Genomic DNA, 17,493 nt, shown 5'->3' on the forward strand with positions numbered 1-17,493 from the left:
AACTTAGCTCAAATTGGTTTGGAACTCTGGACAAGTTAAGTTACTGTTGCCAAGCTTTTACACCAAATCAGGTATTGTTTGTTCACAAACTTAAAGTTAAGCTCTCTTAAATTTATGCTCAATCAGTTTAAGGGTTCTCCTATAGCTGTCAGAGGGTAATAAATCTGTACACGTGCCAAGATCTCTCTCTACCACATTTTTTTCCAGAGAACCAAATGGTGATCTACCTGACAGATAAATAAGACTTTACCGAGACAAAAACAGTTAAATAAGTAATAAAACAATCTCAGATGAATGCCAATATATAATTCTCAATACCCAGTAGAGAAAAATCTTTTAACAGGCTGCAGGAAAACAATTTGCCTCCAGAAGAGATTTTTCTCATGCTCCAAAGTTAACCACCACATCTGCTTTGAAGGTAGAGATTTCATGTTTCCAGAGGTTTAAAATACTTTGGTATTATAATTCTTCCTATGCTTTTTCTAAAGAAATACAGAAATATCACAGAAAAGTCTTATTCAGCATGATACTTGAATCTCTCTCATTTTTGCCCTGAGACATTGTGACTGGAAATGGGTGTACCATTTCCTCTTCTCTGACCAGCAACTTCATAGACATTTGGAACCACCCCCCTGAAGGTAGCTACAGCACAAGATACCAGAGGGAGGATCACTTACATTAGACGTAGACAGAATTCACAGGCGTTGTTTGGTATGTTTTGCCAAAAGTGCATAGAGTTAAACAAAATTATGGGCCTTCTGAACTAGAAAAATGAAGCTAAAAGTGTCCAGAGTAAATAGGACAGACTGAGGGAGGACTTACGTACTGAAAAACTAGAAGAGCATACCCTAAATTCACAGAGCGCTACAGGTATCTTTGACATTTGTGAGTATTTGAGCGATTCCTTTAATTGGAATGATCCTACAGAAATATTAAAACCCAAACAATTTTAGGAACAGCAAAAGAAATAAATAGGCAAGGTGGAAACAAACAACCACACAATGTAAGAATTCACTAATAAAATGCCATTTTAATAACTTTTTTTACAAGGAATCCACCTATACACTATAGAAAAATAAACACCACGGAGACTTTTTGCAGCTTACAATACAGCAATGCAGGCACACTTCAGCTGTTGACTTAATTTCACATGAGAATGTAAAACATTGTTCTTAGTGAAAAGTAAGTCCCTCTTAAAGTACTAAAATATAATAAAAAGAATCATATAAAAATCGGCTGTAAAAGCACTGCCCTTTATTCAGTTGCATGGGAAATTGCAAGTGCCTCTGTTGAGTGAGGACCAACACAGAGGAAGCAGGAACTTGCAGGACAGATTTCATAAGCCTTCCCATCACTTTTTCAGGTTTCTCTGATGAGGTGAGCCTAGCACTTGCCCTAAATTAAAAAAAACCACAAATCATTAGAAAACTGCTTGTGTTATGAAGCAACAGTGTACAGTTAGCAGCATGTTATTTCCTCAAAGTACTTCATAAGAGCTACACTGAAAGCAATTCCAATTTTCACAAGCCACCTAGGAGCAATCTAAAACAGGATCTGAAAGCCTAAACATCTGCCAAAGCAAACCTTCATACTGTGGGACCAGTGCTCCATCACAGGCCTGTTTTACCCCCAGTGACAGCTCAATTCTGCCACTCCTGTAATGATTCTGTTGCTGGGCAAGGTCTTGCCACTGAGTAGATGTCCTGAAATTCATTAGGAACTGAGAAATCATTTGGCTGCCAGCACTGTTCTAAAGATTGCAGCATCATTCTGTCATGCCTGACATTATCATCCTGGTAACATGGAAATGACAGAAATTATATGCACTTTCAACAGAAGTGCTCTTCATGGTGTCCCAGCTGTGGAGTACTTATTCCACACTTAGAATGAAGCAAAATGTGTTATTTCCATAAAGGCTGACATGTTTCCAGTCTAAAATCTGGTTATCTATCTGTATCAGCCATATAGCTGCAGTATTTGGAAAAAAACCCCAAACCAAACAAACCCACAAAGTCATGGTAATAAAGTAGATTTCTAGGCAAAGTCCTGCTGAGAACAATGTCAAAGTTCCCAAACTCTTAAGCATTTCAGGATGATGTGATGACAGTTTGTGAGTTCCTCCTTAGGACAAGGTGTTTCTGTGCTATAACCAGGTACAGAGGTAACTAGGTAACTATGTATCAAGGAGGTAACTAGACTGAATTAAACTAAGTAAATTCGGTCTAGAAATTAGGCGGAACTGTTTTAAATAGCAAAGCTAAGTGCCACTACAACCCTTTGTGTGCTCTTTGATCAATCTTAGAAATAGATGGCTGTATTTACCAGCCTCCAAATATTTTTTTAAAATCTGTTATGAACATAAGGAAGTGATACATAAGGGAAGCATTACAGTTTGTGCTGCAGAGAAAGCCCTGCTCAGCTATTACAACAGCTCTGTTTGACTTTAAAGCAAATTAACTCTATCCACAGCTTCATTTAAATTGCAACACTTGCTTGTTTAGACTTGGGAACAGGAGGGGGCCAGAAATCACATGAAATTATTCAACCTTATCTCTTTCATTATGAACTTAGAGAAATGCCACACTTGGACTAGTTTTAGATATGATTCAGAGAGGTTCCCTTTCAGAGACTGACTTAGTTGTTACCCCCCAGTAATGATAATTATTCCTTAAAATGATGCTCTTTATTGGCAATGTGTACAAAGATCCTTGCAAAAAGCAGCCCAGACTTGCAGGAGCTGTGAGGGGTAAGAAGGTGGTTCCTACCTGGCTGCACCCCTTCCAGCCTTTGCTGGATCACCTCCAAGCGATGGATATATTCTGTGAGTGATTGTTCAGGATCCTGAGGTGGCACAAGGGACTTTTCTGGAGCTGAACTTGGGGACAGATGCAATCTTAAAAAGAAAACAAATTACTTTCTCATTCTCATGCTATACTCTCAAATATATCCAGAAGTTACATTCATATAGGCGGGAATTCTGGGCAAAGAAAACTGGAACCACCACCACCCCTTCCATCAGTCTAGCTGTTCCTGGAAACAAGAGCAGCAACAGGCATCATTTAACCTACCTTGGATCCACATCAGACCTGAGCCACCACTAATCCAGTCACACTGAGCACCAGTCAGGGCTGCTGTTATTAATACCCTGTTCCATACCATACAGGTGACTTTTCTTGGCAGGGATGTCAGACCCAGACACACGCCATGACAGAAGAATAGGGTGGGGTAGAATTAAGTCTTTTGGAAGTGCTTGCAGGTCTCAGACTCTACAAAACATTTTGTCAAATTCCATGCAAACCAGAAGACTACCTGGCTGTTGTGACAAGCACAGTCTGTCCCCTCAACGTTAAAAAAAACCTACAATAATTTGAAGCATCCCCTGTCTTTGCAGACTGACCTGTTGTGTGAGCGGGAGGAAGATCGTGGGGAGAGGCTCATGAATCTTGCAGCACAGCTGGTTCTGTGGCACAGCCCTGTGTCACTGTCCCGGGTAGGGGGAGAGCTGATGGGAATAGCTGGGGGCTGCTGCTCTTTCAGGACTTCTGTTCTAGCACCAGAGGCTGTGGTAAATACGAAGGGTTAAAAAATATGCACTAGGAACCGTTGAGAACAGGCTATCAAACACATCCAAAAAACCCACGAAAATGACAGCAGAGTATACGGTTAAGTTTGGTTTTAAATGCAGGTAAATACACTTTCTACAGCTACCTGCTTTTTTGGTTTGCGTGGGTTGTTTTTTTTTTTAACCATATTTAACAGAATTGTGATGCTATTTTGTAGTGAAGTAGAAAGTTCAGCATTTGAGGATTCAAGTTTCTTAGGAATCACACAACAGTGGGTTTATGTACAAAGTTGGTGCTTTCTTTTAAAATAAGTATTTCCAGCAACTTAGAAACAGTGAAAATTACATAGTACCAGCTAATGAAAAAAAAGCACTATTTAATCCAAATTTTGTTTAGCGTTGAAAAGGCACAAGTAATGGAATATTACATTAAGGGCAACAGTTCCTCAGTATTGGGTGCTGCATTAAGATGTTTGTTAGAATTTTTACAAAGGCACTCCTCAGTAACTCAAAGGAACACTCACGTGTTCCTCAGGTAACTCAAGTCCTTATTGACCTGCATCAGACCATCTATCCATCTACTCTACAGATGGACAGTGGCAAAGCAAACAGATTTTCCCACTTTGGTTTTGTTTTTAAATGAAACACATCAACAAAGAGAAATTATGAAGAAAACAATGTATTTGTCCAAACACGTACCTGTGTTACCTCCTATACTGTGAGAAATGCTTTCACTCTGTGTGCTCTTCCTGCCAACTTTGTTCCACTTCTTCACCAAAAACTTTAACCTTGGTAAGAAAACAAATTTGAACAACCATTAAAAATAAGTAGAAATGTGTTAAATTTTAATATTAAGTTATTTGTTGGTATAGAACATATTAGCCAACATAAGTAACAATTGTTGTGGGAATGATGGGAGAATTCTTCAACTTCAGTCTTTGGAATGCTGGCTTATCCCATTTTACCCTGCAACAATCCTTGAACTGCTGAAAAGACTTGCTTGATTTGGCTCTGCTCCTATCTCCAGAGAGCTCTTCCTACCTGAGAGGAGGAGTTTGGAAGTCACTGCAGGAGTCTAGAAGTCCTGCAGCCTTTGCTGTTATTACGGTATTCATGTCAAAGACTCTGTCATCTCCTGACACAAACTTGCTAGTAATCATTTTTACTAGACAAGGAAATTGCTCAGAAATAACCACCTATTACATTTAAAACTGATTTTTTTTCATTAAATGGGCTTAAAGCCATTGGGAGATGGCATATTGTCCCATGTACAGCTAGCAAAACCCACTTGGTAGTGACAGAGCATGACAGAATCACACCCAATAAAACACACGCTACTGGATTCCAGAGAGAACCATCCCTGACAGATCGCATTCTGATACAAGACAGACTGTCCAGTGAGATCAAGGAGATAGAAGTCAGCCCCAAAGAACTTCAGATTGTAATGCTGTGCACTGGTTCCCAAATATATTGCAGCTGGGCATCACTCAAGTAGCTTTTTCATAGAATTATGGAATGGTTTGGGCTGGAAAGGATCTTAAAGAAGCCCACCTTGTTCCATCCTCCTGCCATGTGCAGGTACACCTTCCACTATACCTGGTTGCTCCAAGCCCTGTCCAACCTGGCCTTGAACACTTCAGGGATGGGGCAGCCACAGCTTCTCTGGGCAACCTGTGCCAGGGCCTCACCACCCTCACAGGGAACAATTCCTTCCCAATATCCCATCTAAGTCTACCCTCTTTCATCTTAAAGATTTTTTTTTACAAATCTTTAGTACAGATCAAACTCAGCTAAGAAGTCATGCTTGAACCAGTTCTGGAGATTGCTCCTGCTTAATGTAGGATAAGCCACAGGAACTATCAATTTTTTAAGTTTCCAAGAAAACATCACATATGAGAGACAGGGGGTGTTTTGGCTTTACCTTGAGATGGCAATGATGGCTCTGACTGCACACCTGAACTTGGTGAAAGGCCGGGAGTGTGATCCAGAGAGCTGCAGATCTGCAGGAGAAGGATAGATTCCCATGCGAGCAATGAGAGAGAGAGTTGCTTGCTCACAGTCCTGAAACCCCCCAAGCAGCAGCAAGAGGTATTTCTTCTGATAAACTAGAGCCTTTCTAAAGCTCTCTGCTCGAATGTACTTCCGATATAATCTCTGCAACTGTAGAAAGAAAAAAAAAAAAATTAAAAGAAATTCAAATTTTCAGTTACTGTTGCAAAAACCCAGCCACAAACAAGGTGTCTTCAGGTCAAATGTCCAGACGGAGGACACAAGGGCAGCCAAAACAATTCTGTACGTTGCTAAAACCCACCCAAATTTGCAGCATCAGACTTCTTTAAGTCTCCTGAAGGTTTTCAAGCAAAATGATCATACTCAAAACTATAAAACAGTTTAACTCTTTAATAAAGAAAATAACATCCACTTTAAAAAAAAATTAGCCAGAAAGTATGGTGGGAGAGATGCCTACCAGACTTGAATACAGCCAAGTGTCAGAAAAATAAAAAGTATTAAGATTAGTCAGCAGGGATTAAAAATGAGTGTTTTCTATTTTCATGCTTAGACAAGAAACCCAAGTCTCCCTCACATTTAAGAGTAGAAAGAAATTCTAAAGATCCAGATTACTTTTGATGCAAGTTCCTGTCTAACACTGAGAAAGTTCCAAAGGAAGTTCTCCTTTGGGGAAAGTTTCTAATTTAAAATAATATATCAAACTATTCATCTAGAAAAATCAACCTTTTAAAATAGCAACTGAAGATTACAGCAGTAAGTGAAAGATAAATGCCATAATCTTACAGATCCCTTTTTTCCCAGCAGATCAGGTTGAAATGACACCTCCTGGCTGTGGCACTGCTGGCTCTCCAAGCTCCAGAGAGCCCCTTTGCTGGCTAGTCCCTTAATTTTACCTTAGGACTGGAAGTTTCTGCCACGGGTTTGTTTTCAATTGCAGCACTGGCTTTAGCCAGCTGGGATTCCGCCTGCTTCAGCGCATTCTGCAGTGTGGTCCTCTCTTGCTGCCAAGCCTCTCTTTCCAGCTCTTGAACAGGGTCAGCACCACCTGTAGATCTCATCTAAAACAGAAACCAAAAGGAACTGAGCCACGATGGTTTTGCACATTACTTCCACAGTCAAACATCTCAAACCAAGTAATAACCCAACTTTATGACAAATTAAAACATAGAAACAATGAGCCTGAAAACCATCAATGGCATTCAGGTGTTAAACAGCACAATAGGAAACTGAAATGCAGGAAAAGCCCTTTTTAAGACGTAACAGATTTTTGTTCATCAGGCTACCCCTTCTCTGATCGGCCTTACAGGAATCCTTTATATCCCAAACCCTTTGAAATGGAAACAAAACATCTGACTTCTACATCCACAGGCAGCACAGAAATTGTGAAGATGCCTGTGTACGTGCAAACACAAGCAGCACATACAACAAAACCAAGTTGTGAAGTAAATTCTGAAAAATCACACATTCAATTCTGAGAGTCCATTGTCCAGAGAAGCTGTGGCTGCCCCATCTCTGGAAGCAGGGGGTGGAACGAGATGGGCTTCAAGGTCCCTTCCAGCCCAAACCATGCTGTGATTCTATGAAATTGAGTTTTGTGGTAAGTCATCTCTTGTAGGAATGAGACCCAGGACTCCAGCTCCAATTCTTCATGGAAGTTCTGCCTTCATGACCCTCTTTGTACCAACTACAAATTTACTGGTCAACAGTTATATCAGTGCATGATGCAACAGATCACAAAAGAAATAAAAGATCTTTTTTTAAGGTAGTTGATGTTTTATCCCTTGAAATGAAATTTATGCATTAGAGAAGCCAGTACAAACAACTGACCCCAGTTTCTCCTAGCAACTTATTTCAGTACAATTTGTAGTATCTGAAGGAGTTCTACATGACTCATCAACATCCTTGACTTCTACTACACCATTTGGCAGCTGATTGACCAGACAGCTCCATTTTGGCACAGATTTTCCATGCTGACATTTTGCCAGGTGCCCTGTCCGATACTCCCTAATTTATCACAACTCAAGGAGGAAGAAAATTCCTTTGGTCTCTTGAGCATGTGGTTCAGTACCTTAAAGGAAGGAGAAATTCAGGGAGGAGACTGAAGGAAAAGGTGATTCTGGAAAAAAAAATAAAAAAATCAAAGCCTGAAAAGAGGGCAGAGAGGAGGGACTGTTTGTGCCCACAGAAGAAAAGCTATCAGGGTGGAGTTTTTGCTCTAGAAAGGCATGTGTAGTTAAAGTGCTCTACTGAACACTTTTTTTGTTAAACAAAATTTAAGTCAGGAAACTTGGGCTCCTTTATTTTTGTGTGGTTAGTCTCTGAAGGAGGGAACTCTGCTCCAACAAGAGTTGTGTACAGCTGACAGCTCTAAAGGTTTGTGAGAGGAAGGCTTAACCAAAATAACCCCATGAACTTGGAGAACAGGCTGCATCCCCCTCCTCAAGACTGGAGATGATCCATTTGACAACCACCTGTGTGGCTGCACAGGTGACAGAAGGAAAATATTAAGTGTATTTTGTAAGCAGGTAGGCATAGGGAGAGCTGCAACATGCCAAGGCAGCTTGTCACACATCAGACTTGTGAACAGAAGATATAAAAACCTTTTCACATATCAGACAGTCGTAGATCTCTATTGCAAGAGAAAGACATAAAACTGCAAAGTTATCTGGGGAATCAGATGGAATTTAAAAGCTATGCTTTTATGTATTTTGTATCAATAAACCTTAGCTCAAGTATTTGGTAATTCCCTGGGCTTGCGTAAAATATTTGCAATACTGCAAACATGGGTCAGAACAGCCCTCCTGAGATTACAAACCACTATGGTGCTTTTTGAAAAGTACTTGGCATTTTGGTGAGAAACAAATGTCTCTGGATGCAGAAAGAAGCTACAGCAACACATCCCAAAGCTTCTGATCCTTGGACACATTACATATCTAGGAAAAAAATGCTGTTAGAAGCAGACTCTAAAATACAACAAAACAGAGTTGGACATTAAAATATGTTAATATTTTCCTTACCTGAGATCTAGGAGAAGACAATAAATCTGATTTTAGTTCTCTTAGTGTCTGCAGTAAAGAGGCTACAGCTTCATCATTTGATGCAGACCAATCATTAACTGTTCTGTTAGACAGAAACACCTTTTCAGTATTGGACTGATTTGTAAGAACGTTAACACACATTTAATTTCTTCTTCCCACTACATGACCTTTCAGTTCTGAGGCTTTACGCAATATTTACCACACAAATTACCACTATGAATACACTGAGAAATTAGCAAGTTCTGTTAATTTTTAAGAATTAAAAGAGCACAGGGCTCTCAGCCATGACCCACACAAGTTAAGAAGCAGGATGGAAAGCAAAGCAACTAGTTTATGAACTCACTTATCTAGAATTTTATATATGAACTCATTCAGGTGCACAGCCACAAAGAGCAACTGCTGCCTTATCTTCTCCAGCTGTTGCTGCTGCTGTTGCAAGTGGGGTTTTTCAGTTTCTTTTGTCACAGGCTGTTTGGCACTTCCATCTTTGCTTGAGGTACACAAGAGTTCCTCCTGACAATTTGGAGGATTTTTTTCTCTTTCTTTTAATACTGCCAGTATTTCCTGCAGTTCTTTAATTCTTTGTTCGTCCCTGTGGTGCTGCCGTTCCAAGTTTTGCTGTTTGAACAGAATAAGTAGTAGTTAAGTGCATCTTATACATACACACTTATGTAAGTGTCATCACACTTAATTAGCATATCCATCTGGGTGTTCCTTAACTGCCAGACCACTTTTGGGGGAAGGCTTAGAGCACTGCTTTCCAGGGCCACCAGGAAGCCATTTAATGACACTGGAGTGTCATTAACTGTCTCCATCCAAAGAGAAATCCAGGGTGAAACCAATACTGTCACAAGCCACGACTGGGATCCTAGCTCAAAATAAGGGCAGTGACATGAAACTTAGTTTGGTTCCATCCTGCATTTAACCCATATTCATCCCCACCTGTGAACAACCAGCAATTCCCAGCACACACAAAAATTTAAAGATCAACTTCCGTCAACAATAAACCCAGACACAATCCCTTGAAAACAGCTACATATGAGAAAGAGCTCATTTAATGCATTTTTCACAATGCTTTAACAGAAGGAAACCTTCCAACCAAAGAACATCATCCAGGGGGTTACATCCCAGTGTGCGGCTATTTCAGTGTAAGACAGAGCGTTCTCACCAGTCTCTCCTGATCTCTCTGCCAGTCCTTCTGTTTCTGTAGCTCTGTCTGTTGCTGCTGCCTCCGCTCTCTCCCCCTCTCCTCTTTCCTGTTCTTATCTTGCTCTTTCAGCAGCTTGAAGAGTGACTGCAGTTGTTCCCAGTCAGCTTTCAGCTTGGCCTCTCTCTCCCTATGGGCCTCCAAGGAACGGATCACATCTTGCTTTTGTGCCTGAAGAGACTCCAGGGTGGCTCGCAGTTTTTCACTGACCTCCCTCTCCTTCTGGGTTTCCTCGCAGCACATCTGTACCTCAGCCTCCAGCTGCCTTTTGGACAGGATGGCCTTCTGGTGCATTTTCTCAATAACAGCAGCAAGCTCCATAGTTCGGGCCCTCTCCTCTTCCAGCTGGGCTTGGAGCTCTCGGATGAAGGCTTGTTCCAGCAGCGACTCCCTGTGCTGACAGGAAGCACCTTCCTTCACTCTCATGCTCAATTGCTCTGTCAAAACACGCTCATGATTCAAGGAATCCAGGAGCTCCAATGAACGATTTTTCTCAGCATCCAAGTTTTTCTGTAGCTCCCGCAGTTTGGTCTGTTCCTGGGACAGCAAGGCTTCGCAGCGGGAGTGCTCGATCTGCAGTTCCTTGCGGAGGTTATCTGTTACTGTTTTCTCGTGCTCCAAGGACACGACCAGCTGGCAATTCTGCACCGACTGCACATCCAGGGCAGCCTGCAGCTCCTGGGCAGAGGGGGCAGAACACATTAATAGTCCAGTACAAACACTCATTTGTGGGGCTGGCTGGTATTTAGCAATTTTCAACCTCCTGTTTTATCCAGGAAGATATTCAAGACTTAACTAGAATAGTTCAGGTATTAAAAAGTTTAATTTAAAATTACAAGTGTCAGAAAAATGCTCCCTAGCAATCTGCCACCAAGCAACAAATCCAAAAATTATCATGTTAATGTATCTGCCAGTACATTATTTCTTCTTCAGTTAGTAAGACCCTCATTAGGACATCACTACTCTTTACATCACTCAGTCCCATTAATAAATAACATCTGAAACAACAATAACCCAGGTTGTTTTAAAAAGAAAAATATAAGCCGTGAGAGTAGATGTAAAGCTTCAAGACTTGGCAGCCCATCTCTTCAGAGCACAGAGTAGAGACTGATAAAAATAATGACAGAATGGTCCAGGCTGGAAAGGACATTAAAGCTCATCTCATTCCCACCCCCTTCCATGGGCAGGGACACCTTCCACTAGACCTGGTTGCTCCAAGCCCTGTCCAACCTGGCCTTGAATCCTTCCAGGGATGGGGCAGCCACAGCTGCTCTGGGTAATCTGGGTGCCAGGGCCTCAGCACCCTCACAGGGAAGAATTTCTTCCTTATATCTAATCTAAATCTACCCTCTTCCCCTTTAAAATCCATCCCTAGGTCCATTTTGGGAGCCAGCCTTTCTTCAGAAAGTAAGGCAGAGACTGAAGGGGAAGTCACAGGGCACTGCAGACAGTCAGAGCTGGCACTGCTGTCCTAGTAGGGAGGTCTACCCTGCCCTCCACCTAGCCAGCACCATTTCTTATCTCCTAGAAAGACAGGTCAGATGCTAAATGGCAGCAGCTTTCCATAATGGGGCTTCAATAAAGATTTGTGAATGCCAGACTAATCTCTCACACAGCTACCCCCGGGGCAATGCACTTTTCTCCTGGCCTTAGCTACTCTGTCCTCCTTGCATGAGCAGATTTCTGAAAAGGTGGAGGAGGGTAGCAGCACATCCTAACCATGCAGCAGTTACAAAAATCCCAACAAGAATCACTCACAAACCTAAACACCTGCCAGGAAGATGAGAGGAGAAGCCAGACTACAAGGAAATAGTCAGAATTGTGTTTCCTCACTTAGGGAATTTAAGTAGGATTGTCTGGAGTTCTTTGAGAGAGTTTAGTTTTGGGGTTTAAGAAATGGTTTATGTTAAATCTTCCTCCTTTTCCATTCACTGTAGGCCTTTTACAAGCACTGAGTCATTGCTATTACAGTCTTGGAGAGAAAGCTGTTCACTTGTTTTCTGTTCAATTTAGAAGGGAACAGGATGACTTTGGTTAACCTCCAAAAATACATATTATATGGAAAAGGCTCCACTTAGTCTCTGCCAAACCTATTTATCATTGGGTGGTTTTCTTTACAATATCAGAGATCATACACCTCACATCCTCATGGTAAGTTTGCTTTGGGATTGAGGGTGCAGTTATACAGCTGTAGAATCTGGCTGGCCCTACTCAGCAAGGGGCAGTACACAACAGGGGAAAATGGGAAAGCAAAAAACAACAAGATGATGTGGGGAAAAAACCCAACACGGCATTCAACTTCGGTTTATTTCTGCACGTGCAATTAATGAAAGTAACTGAAAGCTTTAACTCTGTGAAAAAAGCAGCTATGCACATTCAGAGGAGGTTTGGGGGTTTTAACAGTTACTAAACAAAAAACAGTGGAAGAGAAGAAGACTGCACAAATAACCTGCTAGTTAACATCATGCCCCAGAGGAGCTGGGCATTACCTCCATGGCCTTTGTCTTTTCTTCCTCTGCTTTCCTCTGCTGACGCTGTTGTTCCTCAAACCAACCTCGAAGCTCAGATCCCTTCAGCTGCTCAGCCTGCAAGTCTTCAAGTGCAGCTGCCAAATCCTTTTCTTTTTTTTCCAATTCAACACTGCAAAGTTCAAAACGGCATTTCTATGTTCAGAACAGAACATCCTTCACCAGCATCGCAAGCAAGACATTTTGGGTTGGTTTCTCTGAGTTTTTCTATTGATTTATTTCTTTAAGGTGGCCTCTGTTCTTTCTAAAGACAGTCAGTTTTCAAGTCACAGTTAGCATCTAAAAACATTTACTTCCTTGCGAGCCAAGCTAGAATTGCTCGATTTAGTAACAATTAAGAGATAGAGAGAAGTTATTTATCCTGGCAGAGCAAAGCCATTGTCCTGTGAGAGGAAAGAAAAATACTGGCATACACTAAGAAGGAAGTGAGAAAGGAACATACCCAAGATGACAGAATTTAGTAAAGAAAACATAACCCTTAAAAGTGAGAGACCCTAGTTTTCCTCCCTGTGTTTCAAAGTGCTAAGCCATTTAGTATAAAGTTCTTTAGACCTGCTGATAAATCAAATAAATGAATAATCTACTTCTCACCGTAACTGATTTATTTCCCTCTGAAGCTCTTCCAAGGATTTCTGCAACCTTTCATTCTCTCGCTTACTTTCAGAAAGCTCTGATTTCAGGGATGCTTTTTCCTGACTCAGGAGATCACATGTTTCAGAGGATCTTTTCTGCTCCTCAGAGAGGGTGCTGTGCAAGTCACTTACAATAGATTTTTCCTCCTGAAGCTTATATTCCAATAATTCAACTAGGATAAGAAAACACTGTAACAGTTATTTATATTACAGAGACCTTGACAATATGATATCACTTACACTAATTCAAATTAGGAAAAAAAATCAGCTGCATTGAAGTGTTCTTGTCTGGAGAATTCGTTTCTGTTCAAACATGAGAGAAATCAGCAGAAGGATGCAAAACCACTATGATTCTATCATTGTGATGCTCCGTAAGCAGCCTGTTACTAAGGGATTTTAAACCTCATTAAACAAACTTATCCACTTACGGAAACATTTTATGACAGGAGTCACTATATAGAACCTGTTTTGCCAGCTCTGTTGAGGCAAGTGACTTAAGAGAAACAACTCTCCCTAAATTTGGAGGTTCCTGTTTGATATGTACTTAAAAAATAATTAATATACCTATGTCTACAGTATTATGTAAATAAAATTAGCAATAAACTTCTGGATTTCCAGAAAGCTTCCCTCTATTGGACTAGTGCATGTGCTATTTATAAGCTTTTAAATGGCTGAATCCTGAATAACAGTGAGGGAAAAACAAAAACAAGGAAAAAGCAGCATTTTGCTTTGAAAAGAGATGTTTATTTTTGACCATGGTCACTTGCACTTGTTTCTTTATTATGTAAAGGGAACCTGCTGTGAAAACCAAGGCTGCTTATTTAGTCAGGAACATGGTTCAGCAGTGGGCTTGGCACTGTTTATGGTGGGACTCCATAGTGTTAAAGGTCTTATCCAACCTAAATGATTCTGTGATTCTATACTAGCAAACATATAAATAAACAATTCCCTGCAAACAAACAGGGGTGTTTTACTGTCCTTGCTGGGTTTTCTCCATGTATACACTACTTCTATTCTATTGCTTTGGGTTATTTCTCTTTGCTTTTCACAGATTTGTCTCAACTACTGATACGAGTAAGAACTAATGCTTCTTTGCAAGACACCTTTTTTTGCCTTTTATATTTGAGGCAAAAAGGAACTGATGAAGAAGACAGAAAGAACTGACAAAGACAGTAAGAATTACCTTTCCTCCGGAGCTGGTGTTCCTGTTTGTTCCCATGATCTTCAGCCTTGGTAAGGGTTTCCTGTAGCTGCTGGAGCTTCTCCTGGTTCTGAAGATGTGTTATGCGGAGCTGAGCTTGGAGGTCCTGGATTTCTGAGAGCAGGCTATTCCGGTCCGAGGAGAAGAGGTGCTCCACAACCATCTGCCTCTGCTCCTCCTGAAGCAAACCAAGGCCTATTCAAACTACAAGGCTATTTCCATACCTTCTGCAAGGCTAAACACTAAGGAAAATCTTGCAGTACAAGTTTTGTACAGAAGCACTCAAATTACCAAGTTCATGCCGCATGTTAATGCAAAATGTTAGCATTACGTAAAGAAGAAAAAAACCCCACTTCACTTGCCTTGTTGAGTTTATACATAACAATTACGACAACCCAGAACCTAAATATTATTGGCAAAAAGCCTCCAGATTCAGAGTGAGTTCAATATATACCCTTTGCAAGAGAGGTCTGTGAAGTTCTAGACAAATGGGAAGGAGGGAAAGAATTCAACCAAGTATTTCCTATTCACTGTCAGAGTCTTTCTGGATGCCAGCTAAAATAACCAATAGGCTTTGTAACACCATGTACAAAGTTCAAGAAAAATGCTACCACAGCAGAAACTCTAAGAGGTACTGATCTCATGCCATCTGCATTAACATACAAGATATAACAACAGAAACAATAAAACTGGAAAAAAAAAAAACCCTTTAAAAAAAATAAGAGAATAAAGAAGTGATTTTTGAGCAGAACACTCTAAGAGCTTTTCATACTTGTTGTTTCATTATATACTCCAGCTTTTCCTCTAATGAACTTGCGTCACCAGATGCAGGATCCGAGAAGTGAGATTTCAAGTCAATTTGCAACACACTTCTCTCCTTCTCAAACACACTCTGTACTGCTTGCAGAAGTTCTCCTCTCCAGTCAGCAGCAACACTTGAAGTTTCCTGTTAAAATATATTTTTTTAAAATGGCATCTCTCCTCTCTCGATCTCTAACCCAATGTCTTTCATATCATAAGAGTGTATCTGTTAATTTAAGCACTTTTAGAAGTGTTTAAAGAGTACTGTCCCTTACTCCTTAAACATATATATACACACAAGCCTCATAACGTATTATATATACAACACACATTTATATGTATAAAACCTGGTTACCTTGCTTTAAAGGGTATTTTATTTCCATACCTTGTCTCCTCTATCTGCCACCTTGCTGAGGTAATCCTTCAGCGACTGGATAGCATCTAGCAGGGATAATTCCTCCTTCTGCCAGCCCTCCATTGCTGCTTGGGTCTGAGGGATGTTCTTCAGCTCCCTAAAACCAAAGGGATGCTCTGACAAAGCCAATATTTTGCAGCTCTCCTCATACACCATCTTCAGCACAGTCTGAGAAGGAAAAAAAAAAAGATAATATCAGGAAACAGGCATCAGCATCCTGGCAGTGTAAGAGTAGGATGGGATAGTACTAGACAACAAAAGTAAGGTTTCTGTATCAACACGCTGAGATGCAATTAAGCATAATTACTATTTATGCTAAAGGGCTGTACTTTACCTTTGTTTCTGAAACATTTAGCTAACTTTCCTGCGAATAAATTAAATTCTATCAAGTCTGAAGCTATGTTACTAAACCCCAGTGATGCCAGAAAACTGAACTATGTATTTAGACAAGCTTGGCTTAATTTTGTAAATTATGTACAAATAACAACTCCCAAAATATATTATTTGGCCTGACAATGTCAGAGGAAACAATTTCCACTGACATTGTCAGGCCAAATAATATATTTTAAATAAATTCCCTGTTCACAAATGCACAGATGTTTCCTGGCCTCTTTTCAAGGAAGGTCACTGGAGGTTTAAGTCCTTTTCTTACACACATCTCATCAGAAATATCCCAGCTTCCATGTGGAGCTGTTCCTCATTGCTACTCACTCCAACAACAACACAGAGTACTTTTATTTAACTCTTGATATTCTTTCCTTGCACTTTTTGAATTACTTTTGAAGCAACTTGAGCTGCTTTTCTGTCACTGGAATCAAAATAGTGATTACCTCAAGAATCAGTGAAAACCTTCAGTAAACATTAACATCAAAAGCACAGTAAACTGTTCAAACTAAACATTCAGTACTGGAATATGCACTCAGATCTTACAGCCAGTAAAGTCTAGACTGATGCTCCTCAAAAAGAAACTAAAAAAACCAAAAATCTTTGTTTCTTAAGGTAAAATAAAATTCACCTCTTCCATGAAGGCTCTGAGACTATGCGTTATAGAATTATTAATTTTTTAGACACAGAATCATAGAATGGCTTTCAGTTGGAAGGGACCTTTCAAGACCATATCTAGTCCAACTCTGCTGTGACAGGCATGGGGAACATCTTCTATTAGTTCAGGCTTCTCAAAGCCCCATCCAGTCTCATTTTGAATGGATTCTGGGATGGACTTCTAGGGATCCACCACCTCTTTGTGCCAGTGTCTCATCACAAGAAATTTTTTACTTATGTCCAATCCATTTCATGATCTTACTGGGCAGTGAGGTGAGGCTGAAAGATCAGTAGTTTCCAGGGTGCTCGTCATTATGCTTTTTAAAAATGGGTGCTATGTTTCCCTTTTCTCCAGTCACTGGGGACCTTATCTGACTGCCGTGACTTTTCAAAAATGATGGAGAGTGGCTTGGCAATTGCAAGCGCAAAGTATCCTCAGGACCCTGGGATGCATGCCTTTGGGTGCCACAGATTTACCTATGTCCAGGTTCCTCTGGTGGTCTTAAATCTGATCTTCTCTTACAATATGAAGGACTTCATTCCTCCAATCCCTTCCTCATCGAAATTAAGCTTTTCTTATAGGTTTGGCCAGCTTATTGGCCACTCTTGTCCCATTTGGTCGGGCGAGTACCATGAGCTCCCAACATTTCTGGCTTCTCAAAGGTAAATCCGTGATCATAAAAATGAAAACCTTGAGTACTGCACCAGCTGCACAGCGGGGGATTCACCTCTATCCTGGTCCCCTTCCTCTCACTGGGAGGATAGAGAATATTACGCATGGTCCCAAACCTTTGAACTGCCCTGTTACAGTACTGTTAGACCCTACACGGGTGATAATCTGTAGGGCTCACTCAGCTTGGCAGCCTCAATGATAACACAAATACAAGCTGCTGGTAAGCAATAAACTTCTCTAGAGAAAGTATCAGGATGGCAAGAGGGTGATTCAGTGCGTCTCAGTAAAGAATCTCCAATTACTAACACCTGATGTGCTTTTCTGGTAGCACTGGTTCTAATGCCAGCAGATGGTTTCATCAGCTTTGCATGTTTGGCTTTTCCTG

At 40.7% G+C, this 17,493-nt stretch overlaps 1 protein-coding gene across 11 annotated transcripts in view; it reads right to left on the bottom strand.

Moving 5' to 3' along the window:
- Positions 1-1,010: 1,010 nt before the first annotated feature.
- PCNT (pericentrin) overlaps positions 1,011-17,493 on the bottom strand; it is a 74,125-nt gene continuing 57,642 nt past the window's right edge. For 9 of the 11 annotated variants that reach the window (XM_048309062.1, XM_048309064.1, XM_048309063.1 and 6 more), the window contains 14 exons: positions 15,365-15,562; positions 14,951-15,124; positions 14,161-14,356; positions 12,937-13,150; positions 12,307-12,457; positions 9,779-10,495; positions 8,954-9,228; positions 8,590-8,692; positions 6,466-6,630; positions 5,484-5,722; positions 4,262-4,350; positions 3,398-3,560; positions 2,766-2,893; positions 1,011-1,395 (listed from right to left, as the gene is read on the bottom strand). In XM_048309062.1, coding sequence (XP_048165019.1) covers positions 1,352-1,395; positions 2,766-2,893; positions 3,398-3,560; positions 4,262-4,350; positions 5,484-5,722; positions 6,466-6,630; positions 8,590-8,692; positions 8,954-9,228; positions 9,779-10,495; positions 12,307-12,457; positions 12,937-13,150; positions 14,161-14,356; positions 14,951-15,124; positions 15,365-15,562 — 2,856 coding nt within the window. In that variant the 3' untranslated portion in view covers positions 1,011-1,351. Of the gene's footprint in view, positions 1,396-2,765; positions 2,894-3,397; positions 3,561-4,261; positions 4,351-5,483; positions 5,723-6,465; positions 6,631-7,640; positions 7,689-8,589; positions 8,693-8,953; positions 9,229-9,778; positions 10,496-12,306; positions 12,458-12,936; positions 13,167-14,160; positions 14,357-14,950; positions 15,125-15,364; positions 15,563-17,493 lie in introns of those variants that run through there. The other 2 variants (XM_048309067.1, XM_048309068.1) reach the window with 2 other exon arrangements.

Source organism: Corvus hawaiiensis, chromosome 7 (genome assembly GCF_020740725.1).
Source record: "Corvus hawaiiensis isolate bCorHaw1 chromosome 7, bCorHaw1.pri.cur, whole genome shotgun sequence".
NCBI classification, from domain to species: Eukaryota; Metazoa; Chordata; class Aves; order Passeriformes; family Corvidae; genus Corvus; species Corvus hawaiiensis.